At 40.3% G+C, this 10,000-nt stretch overlaps 1 protein-coding gene across 2 annotated transcripts; it reads right to left on the reverse strand.

Annotated features, from left to right (window-relative positions):
* Nucleotides 1-4,035: 4,035 nt before the first annotated feature.
* LOC143740332 (nicotinamide riboside kinase 2-like) lies at nucleotides 4,036-9,404 on the reverse strand. Of its 2 annotated transcripts, XM_077232476.1 has the most exons (8): nucleotides 9,170-9,404; nucleotides 8,380-8,470; nucleotides 7,176-7,224; nucleotides 6,902-7,079; nucleotides 6,255-6,326; nucleotides 6,042-6,148; nucleotides 5,231-5,320; nucleotides 4,036-4,239 (listed from the first exon to the last, which is right to left on the reverse strand). In XM_077232476.1, exons 1-7 carry the CDS (start codon nucleotides 9,193-9,195, stop codon nucleotides 5,235-5,237), a joined length of 609 nt encoding a protein of 202 aa, XP_077088591.1. In that variant the 5' UTR covers nucleotides 9,196-9,404; the 3' UTR covers nucleotides 4,036-4,239; nucleotides 5,231-5,234. The 2 variants fall into 2 exon arrangements, with proteins under 2 accessions (XP_077088591.1, XP_077088592.1); XM_077232477.1 differs by lacking the exon at nucleotides 7,176-7,224 and having other exon boundaries at nucleotides 9,170-9,401.
* Between the last annotated feature and the right edge of the window lie 596 nt (nucleotides 9,405-10,000).

The following is a 10,000-nucleotide window of genomic DNA, read 5'->3' on the forward strand; positions in this document are numbered from 1 at the left end:
AGTGACGAGATCCCAACCTCACCGAACCGCAGCCCCTCCTCACCACGACTACGCCTTGACATCCTGTCCATGAATATCACAAACAGGATTGGTGACAAAGCGCAGCCCTGGTGAAGCCCAACCCTCACCTGGAAAGAGTCCGACTTACTGCTGAGTACTCAGACACCGCTGTCGCTTTGGATATACAGGGATTGGATAGCCCTGAGAAGGGATCCCCACCCCATACTCCCGCAGCACCTCCCACAGTATCTCCCAGGGGACCCGGTCATACGTCTTCTCCAGATCTACAAAACACATTGTAGACTGGATGGGCATACTCCCAAGCCCACTCCAGGATCCTTGTGAGAGTAAAGAGCTGGTCCGTTGTTCCACGGCCAGGACGAAAACCACATTGTTCCTCTTCAATCCGAGGTTTGACTATCGGCCGAACCCTCCTTTCCAGCACCTTGGAGTAGAGTCTACCCAGGAGGCTGAGAAGTGTGATACCCCTGTAATTGGCACACTCTCTCTGGTCCCCCTCTTTGAACAGGGGAACCACCACCCCAGTCTGCCACTCCTTGGGCACTGTACCCGACTTCCACCTAATGTTAAAGAAACGTGTCATCCAAGATAGTCCCTCCACACCCAAAGCTTTTAGAATTTCTGGGCGGATCTTATATATCCCTGGGGCTTTGCCACTGTGGAGTTGTTTGACTACCTCAGTGACTTCCACCAGGGAAATTGACGAGAATCCCCCATCAGCCTCCAACTCTGCCTCTACTAGAGAGGGCGTGTCAGTCGGATTTAGGAGTTCCTCAAAGTGTTCCTTCCACCGCCCAATTACCTCATCAGTTGAGGTCAACAGAGTTTACCTTACTGTACACAGCTTGGATGGTTCTCCGCTTCCCCCTCCTTAGGTTGGACGGACAGTTCTCCAGAAGCACTTTGGTGCCGACCGAAAGTCCTTCTCCATGTCTTCTCCGAACTTCTCCCTCACTCGCTGCTTTGAGGGAGCACCCCTTCGGGCCTGACGGTACCTTGCAACCGCCTCCGGAGTCCTCCGAGACAACAAATCCCGGAAAACCTCCTTCTTCAGTCGGACGGCTTCCCTGACCACCGTGTCCACCATGGTGTTCGAGGGTTACCGCCCCTTGAGGCACCTAAGACCTTGAGACCACAGCCTCCCACTGTGGCTTCAGCAATAGAAGCTCTGAACATTGCCCACTTAGGTTCAATGTCCCCAACCTCCACAGCGATGCCAGAAAAGCTCCGTCAGAGGTGTGAGTTGAAGATCTCGTGGACAGGGCCCTCCTCCAGACGTTCCCAGTTCACCCAAACTACCTGTTTGGGCTTACCGGGTCTGTCTAGATTCTTCCCCCACCCCCTGACCCAACTCACCACCACATGGTGGTCAGTTTGACAGCTCCGCCCTCTCTTCACCTGAGTGTCCGAAACATGTGGCCTCAAATCAGATGAAAAGATCACAAAATCGATCATCGATCTTCGGCCTAAGGTACTCTGGTACCACATACACTTATGAGCATCCTTATGTTCAAACATAGTGTTCGTTATAGACAATCCATGACTAGCACAGAAGTCTAACTACAAACACCCACTCGGGTTCAGATCAGCCAGCCTCTGCCGCCCGGGTCTGGTCCATCGAGGTCCCTGACCTTCACCGCCACCCATGTGGCAGCACACCCGATCCCTGTGGATCTTCCTATGGATGGTGGGACCAAAGGATGGAGAGGGGGGTGCCACGCTGCTGTTTCAGGCTGTGCCCGGCCGGGCTCCGTGGCAAACCCGGCCACCAGGCGCTCGCCGGCGATCCCTCCCAGACAACACGGGGACGCACAAACCTCTCCACCACGGTAAGGTGATGGCTCACAATCACAATACTTTTGGTAAATGGATTTGAGGATAAAATAATGAATTAGTCATCTAACAAAATAATTTTAAGTCATAGTTTTTAGTATTTAATTGGCAAAAACTTTTTCCTTACCTTTTCTCATTTTATTTCAGATTACAATAACGTGTATACATATTAAAGTAATGTTGTAGATGTTAAATATTTATATTTAAGGTTATTTTATTCAAATATACTTTTATTTTATGCATGAGTTTCCTTGTTAAAAAGTAATTCACATTTTTTTTTTTTTTTAAGTGAGGAGCTAAACTTTCTATTCCAATGTTGATGCACTCTATATAAATCCAGAAATCCAGATTATCCAGACTCTCTTCCAGGGGATTTCTCAACCACTGAAACCTGATGTTTCATTCAGTTACTCAGAGACTTTCTGTGAACGTCATCAGACAGTGTGTGTGTGTGTGTGTGTGTGTGTGTGTGTGTGTGTGTGTGTGTGTGTGTGTGTGTGTGTGTGTGTGTGTGTGTGTGATGAGCTTCGGCTTGGATGTATGCATGAACTTATTCATCCCTATACTCCGTCGAGAAGCCTAAGGTCTCACGACCAGGCTCTGCTGGTAGTCCCTCGTGTCAGACTTAAGCGTAGAGGGGAGCGTGCTTTTGCAGTGGCAGGGCCTCGTCTGTGGAACACCTTACCCCTAGAGATCCGAACGGCCCCCAACCTTTCTATCTTTAAGTCCTTGGTAAAAACCTACCTGTTCTCTATAGCATATTAATCTCTATTTTTAATTATTTTTATTATTTTACAATTGAGTCTCTGACAAGGCTACTCGTAGCTTTGCTGCTTTTTATGTGTTCCATGGGTTGTTTTGCTGTTTTTACTTTTCTTATTTGTCTGTTCTGTAAAGCACTTTGGTCTGTCTAAGCGGCTGTTTAAATGTGCTATATAAATAAATGAACTTGAACTTGAAAATTGTGACACTAAGTCATAATTATAGGATTATAAAGTTGAAATTATGACTTTCTATATCATAACATTTCACAATCATTTCGACTTTTTGTCATCATTTCGACTTAGTATGTCAATTGCTACTTTTTGTCATTTTATGACTTTTTGTCAACTTTTGTCAATTTCAACTTGTCTTAATTGACTTTTTGTCATAATAATTTCAACTTTTATGTAATAATTTTTACCAATTGTCAACTTTTTATATCATAATTTAGACCTTTTGCCATAATTTCACTTTAGTATGTCATAATTGTCTTTATAAGTCATTTCAAATTTTTGTCATAATTACTTCATCATTCGACTTAGTTTGTCATAATTACAACTTTTTCTCAATTTCAACTGTCATAATTAATCTTTACAAAAGCATTTGTTTATTATGTGCTTCCATAGATAACACTCAAAGGATGAATAACTAGAAGTAATCATTTTGACTTAGTATGTCAATTTTGACTTTTTATGACATAATTAAGACTTCAATTAAATTTTGTCATAATTTAAACTTTTTTGTCATGACTTATTTTAGTCATAATTTCAGCTTAGTCTGTAATAATTTATTCTTTTTAAGTGATAAGAGTATGTCATCATTTCAACTTTGTATAATTTACAAAAGCATTAGTTTATTATGTTTAATTATGTACTTCTATAGATTTCACTCAAAAGGATCAATAACCCATGATAGTTTTGCCCAGGAGTGATCCGGGTCACACAGACACACACACACACACACACACACACACACACACACAGTTTAAGATCAGGGAGTTTGATCATGTGTTTGCAGGGCAGCGTTGTGTCGTGAGATACTGCAGTTATCAGTCGCAGACAGGGTGTGTTTAAAGCTCAACACACACACATGACTGAAACCATAATGACAGCTCTGCTCTCACTGACCGACGTAAACACACACACACACACACGTACCAGCCTCCACATCTGGAGGGAATATTGACTCATTCCCAGTGTTGTTCATGAACTGCTTCGGTTTAGTGGCCAGAATAAAGAAGTATACACTAATTATCCATTATAATGAGTCGCTAGAACACACACACACACACACACACACACTAGTTTAACACTGTCATGCCACCGTTTGCATTTATTACAGTGGAGAGCGGATGAACACTCATTCCTCTGGGCTTGGAAAAGACTAATGTAGTTTTGCATGAATGACACAAAGGAAGGGTTGCAGGAGCTTCATTTATTAGTGTGTGCTTGTTTCTGCAAACATGCATAGAAGATTCTCAGTCCCGATGTCGATGCAGACGAGCCTTATAACGGCGTGAGAAGCAATAAATACAGAGGATATAAAAACTGATAAAAAACAACAGCAATGGAGTAAACGCTGCCGGCAGATACGAGCGCTCGCTCCTGCAGAAGCCCATCAGATCTGAAACACACACACGTCACATGATCAATGAGCAGAAACACACACGTCACATGATCAATGAGCTGAAACACACACGTCACATGATCAGAGAACAGAAACACACACGTCACATGATCAGAGAACAGAAACACACACGTCACATGATCAGAGAACAGAAACACACGTCACATGATCAATGAGCTGAAACACACACGTCACATGATCAGAGAACAGAAACACACACGTCACATGATCAGAGAACAGAAACACACGTCACATGATCAATGAGCTGAAACACACACGTCACATGATCAGAGAACAGAAACACACACGTCACATGATCAATGAGCTGAAACACACACGTCACATGATCAATGAGCAGAAACACACACGTCACATGATCAGGGGATTTAAGCATCTGTGTGAAGGTCAAGTACAGATTTCTCACATGATCAGTTTATTCGCTATAGTTTAGACAATGGTAATAAAATATGAGCAGAACTCAGTTGATATTTGCCTGGTTTTGTCCGTCCTTCTGTTAGACTCTCACACATGAATTATGTTGAATATCTGTCAGCTGTTAAATTTAACTACACAATTAGATAATACCAGTTTAACTCAACCAATCACCAAGCAATGCTTCATGTTGTTCAGTCTGTGGTGTAAAAAGCTGCATTAGTTATTAAAGAAAAAACACTTCAGCAAAATATGATCAGCTCAAAGTGTCCCAATCATTTTTTTGGTCCAAAATTTGTATAAATGTTACTGGTAGTCTCTGTATGAAGAATATTTGGGTATAATATGTCACAGTTTACTTTATTTTGCTCTCCTCACTTACATAAATGAACTATAGTGTCCTGCACACACTAGTGAAAAAATATTAAAAATGATATCTGGTGTCTGAATAATTCTTGCTTTGACTGTATACAGCGCTTTAACAACATAGACTGTTTCAAAGCAGCTTCACAGGGATAATAGGAAATGAAGATGACAGATTGTGGAATAGAGTTACCGGATCAGGGCCGGTTCTGGATGCGGTTCAGGATGTTCCCGCACACGAGGTTATAAAGCCGTTCCTTCGACATGGTTCCGTCAAGCTGCACTGAAACACAACAAACACATCTAATAAACACTCCATTACTGAGGAAATTAACCGGAATATTGCATAAAACACTTGTGAATAAAGCAGCGTTTCCATCCCATGTGTTCAAGAGAACAAAATCATCACTTCCTGGTGTAAAATATCAGTAATAAAAGTGTACGTTTCTGCAGTGGAACTGGAGGGAATTAAACCCGATCATTCTGATCACACACACGTTTCATTTATTCCAGCTTAGTTTCTAATTAAATTGTCAATTTCAACTTTTCATAATTTTGACTTTTTCTCTTTTTTTTATTACAACTTAACAAATAATATCAACTTTTATGTAATTTGACTTTTTTTCATCATAATTATGACAGTTTCATAATTTCAATATCATAATTTCGACTTTTTGTTATAATTTCGATTTAATATGTAAATAGCTACTTTAACATTTTTGTCAATGTCATAATTTCGACTTAATTTGTCAATAAATGTTTTTATCATTACTTATTTCAGCTTAGTTTGTAATGTCAACTTTTATGTCATTTTCACCATCATAATTTCAACTTTTTGTCATAATTACAAGTTCTATCAACTTTTATGTAATAATTTTGACAAGCATATTTTATGTGCATGTCTTCTTATCGTATAAAAACAATCATACACCTCAATTGAGCGCATTCATTTTTTAAGCAATATATCAAAATATTGCTAGAAAACCTCAAAGTACGACACTTACCAACATCAACTCCTGAGTCTTCCATGATTTTAGTATGTTTCACATACATGGGCCAGACGTGTCCGTCGAAGAGACCGGGGGGGTCCGGCACGGCATAGTTCCTTGAGCTGACACACACACACACACACACACACACACACACACACACACACACACACAGTGAGATCAGGTGTGTGTTGAATCCTCTTGAAGCGCAGTAGACGTGACACTCACCTCCTCCTCTTTTTGCATTCTTCGTATGGAATGGAAATAAAGTATCGTTGGTCGAACACATCGATCAAAGGTCTGCAGAGGAGAGAAGCGCTCAGTAAAAGCTTGGTCTCGTTTAGGCTTGGGTTGAATTTGAACAATTACGATTTTTTTTAATATCTTAATTTCAATTCCAATAAGGTAAAAAAAAAAAAAAACACGTAGATAGGGTATAATTCACATTTAGTCTTATTGCTTATAGCTGAATATCATGAACACACATCAACAGCTGAAGAACTCTTACACACGGAGCGTTTGCCTGTGTTTAAAAACACCACAGAAGAACAACTAGCCCAACTAATATAAACTTCAAGAAATCTTAAAAGCTGCACGGATCCAGTATACTGATACAGACACACACACACACACACACACACACACACACACACACACACACACACACACACACACACACACACACACACAGACAGAAACAGTCTCTCGTGCTTGAATGGTTAAAGTCATGTTGAAATGTTTACAGAGGAAGCGATAAGAGGAATCGAAATGTTAATTATATAACAAGTATCCGATTCCTGACCTCAAGTATTCGATTCCCAACCCTAGTCTGGTTCAGGTGTGTGTGTGTGTGTGTGTGTGTGTGAGAGACTCACCCGTAGGCGTAGAGCAGGAAGCCCTCCACGATCAGGATGTGGACGTCGTCTCGGGAGCGTGGGAGGATCTCGGAGTCCAGGCTGTTGTTGACACCGTGAGATCTCTCGAACTTCACCGGGTTCTGCTGCCATGCAGTGATGGTGCTCATCATGGCGTCCATGTCCAGAGCGCTGATGACTGCACACACACACACACACACACACGTGTGAGCGCGCCGCACACACATCGCTTAAAATGAGCATGCAGAAGCACACGCACAAGCCCTTGGCTTACCATCGTACTGCTTAAAGCCATCGTCATCAACTTCAATCTCATCTTGGGGCTGAAACATACACCAATGAGACGCACTCGTGTGGATGTGATCATCACCAGCGCTAACCTGCGGGTCAGCTGACCCAGGGCTGGGGCAACACGCGCGCCTTACATATAATAAATAAAATAAAACTGCACTAAACTTTATTTGTAGCTCCTGTCATCCAATAATCGCAATTAACGTCGATAGTTTTGATATGAAAGAAAGTCTCAGCTTTCAATTTCTGTGAGTTTCATGATGAAGTTCAGTCAGTAAATGTGTGTTTGTGTCTCTTTAATGTTGAACTGTTCCTCTTTACTTCTAGTTACAGCAGCGAATAAACATGATGAACATCAGAAGGAATGTTGAAAGATTCAGAACAACTCACTGAAATCAATCATGTCTCATATAATCCATCAATCAGAGTTTCAACCACTGAAAGACGTCCATAAACAGGGTTCGTACAGATACTGTCAAATTAAGTTCCAGGACTTTAAGCACCACTTTTTTGTTTTTCAAAGACTATAATCAGAGATCACACTTATCAAACAATATTTTTAGTATTTAAGGATTTCTTTAAACTCAAATATAAGGTATTCAAAATACAACTTACAATGAATTTCATAATATATTAAACACAAAGTTTATTAAGGCTATTATTGTTGAATAAATAATATTTTCATATTGTAATTTTGGTGTACTTCATATCCAGAAAAAGTCTGTTGGGGGTTTAATCACACGGGTTGCAGTGTTAATTTTGCATGATAAGATTGTATTTGTGTGCTTTCAAATCTTTTATATTTCATATTCAAGTACCTCTGGGTAAATATGGCTGTTTTCAAGGGTTTTTCAGGACTTCAATGCCAAAAAGTCAAATTAAAGTACTTTAAGCACCTTCTAAGAACCCTAAAATAAAACAGCGAGAGAACAGTAATGTCACGTAACAGCACATTTAAAGCCATTCGGTGTCCATTAACTCGATAGTCAGTTAGAAAAATAACTCTAGAGGAGCGTTTTGATACATATTATGTAGTACTCAAAAAAACGAATTGGGAGTCAATTATGTCATTAAAACGCTAATGATTCACGTTATCGAAGCCAATTGATGTTTAAATTGAAGTAATGAAGTTGCTGTCGTTGCCCAGCCCTGGAGCTGAATGTGAAGCAGTTTCTGCTCACACTGACCTTGAAGAAATCGTCCTGATGAACCACACAGCAGTTCGGCAAACTCTTGATCAGGCCGTCCGTCAGCGTCGTTTTACCGCCGTTAGTGACCCTGAAACACACACAGCACATTATTTTTTATGAACATGTCAATAAATTATATATGAACGTGTCAATCAATCATTCAGGACCAACACACCACAGTACAACCAAACCTTTACTGTACATTATTCTCTTTACTTATTTTAGGTTAGATTTTTCTTGATGGTTATTCAAATAATTTTTTGTATGCTTTGTATTTTTTTCTGACGTTTTAAAATATAAAGTGCCTTGAGAAGCTGCTTTAAAGGCACTAAATAAAACAAAGTTTATTATTATTACTTTAAAAACACAAATGGTTCATTTTCACCAGTAGTCTTTCGGGCATATGTTAAAAGAACCATAAAACATTATAATTGACAGGTATTAAAAAACTGCGCATCACAATGGAATCAACTAAAGTAACCGTTACATTATTTTACCGACGTAATCGTACCGTCTGCCAATTTTCCATTGATACAATTTTTGTTGTTGCCGTGACTGTAATCAAAAAGAGGATACAAAAAATTCTGAAGCGTTATTACTTCAGGACACTGATTTTTATTTGTGTGAATTAATGAATTAATAACGCCTCAGAATCTTGTAATGTATTTTTGACATTCGCAGCTGTGGCACTCTGGCGGGAAATGCGGTTGCTATGGAGATTTGTTTCCCAAATAGAACGAGAGGTCGCGCGCACCACGCGGTCTGCATCGAGCACGCGCTCACTCACCCTCCGATGCCGATGATGAGCTTCATCTTGAAACCGAGAGAGACGCAAGAGAAAGTCGTGGATAACACCGATTACGGACCGATGACCGTACGAAGGAAAGCGTGAAAAGAGAAGGTTAAAGGAAATGTCAACTACTCGAGTCCTCCATGACGCTGAATGAAAGCTGGACGATGGCGCTTCTTCGCGATCTTCCACCGAGAGAAACTCAAGCGCTCGAGACAGCTCAGACACTACCCTCTGCTGCGCGCTGATTGGCTATATAAACCCAGCAAGCCAGTGGAAGACACACCCCGGCCAATCAGAGAGCCGGATCCTTATCCTGCTTAAGCCCCGCCCAGCGTGGGTGGCACAGGATATTTTTGTGCTTCCTGGTGTCCCTTTGCAATCCGAGAATGGAATTTATATATATATATATATATGGCTAAAAAAAGCTGATATTTCAAAATTGACGAATGTTTTTTTTTCTTTTGACTTTTTACAAATAAAATAAAAGTGGTATCTGTTAACATTATTTTACGGACCTTAACTAACATGAACAGTGTTTTTATTAATAAACAACGTTAGCAAAGATTAATAATAACTGTGACTAATGTGTTGCTCATTGTTATTTAATATTGGTTAATGCGCGTTAACTAATGGGACGTTATTGTAAAGTGTTAACCTTGTGTTTATTTCATGAACAAAACTCACACAATAAAATATAGCCTTTTTCTAATTATTCATAGATGAATGTAGTTTTCCGTCACAAAACAAACACTTAAAATATGCAACTGCCATATGCGCCCCAAAATTAAGCTTTATAAATGTTTAAAATATAAATTCTTATGGTAT

The sequence above is a fragment of the Siphateles boraxobius genome, unplaced genomic scaffold (assembly GCF_051911475.1).
Source record: "Siphateles boraxobius isolate OS27281-9 unplaced genomic scaffold, OSU_SipBor_1 170, whole genome shotgun sequence".
Classification (NCBI taxonomy): domain Eukaryota; kingdom Metazoa; phylum Chordata; class Actinopteri; order Cypriniformes; family Leuciscidae; genus Siphateles; species Siphateles boraxobius.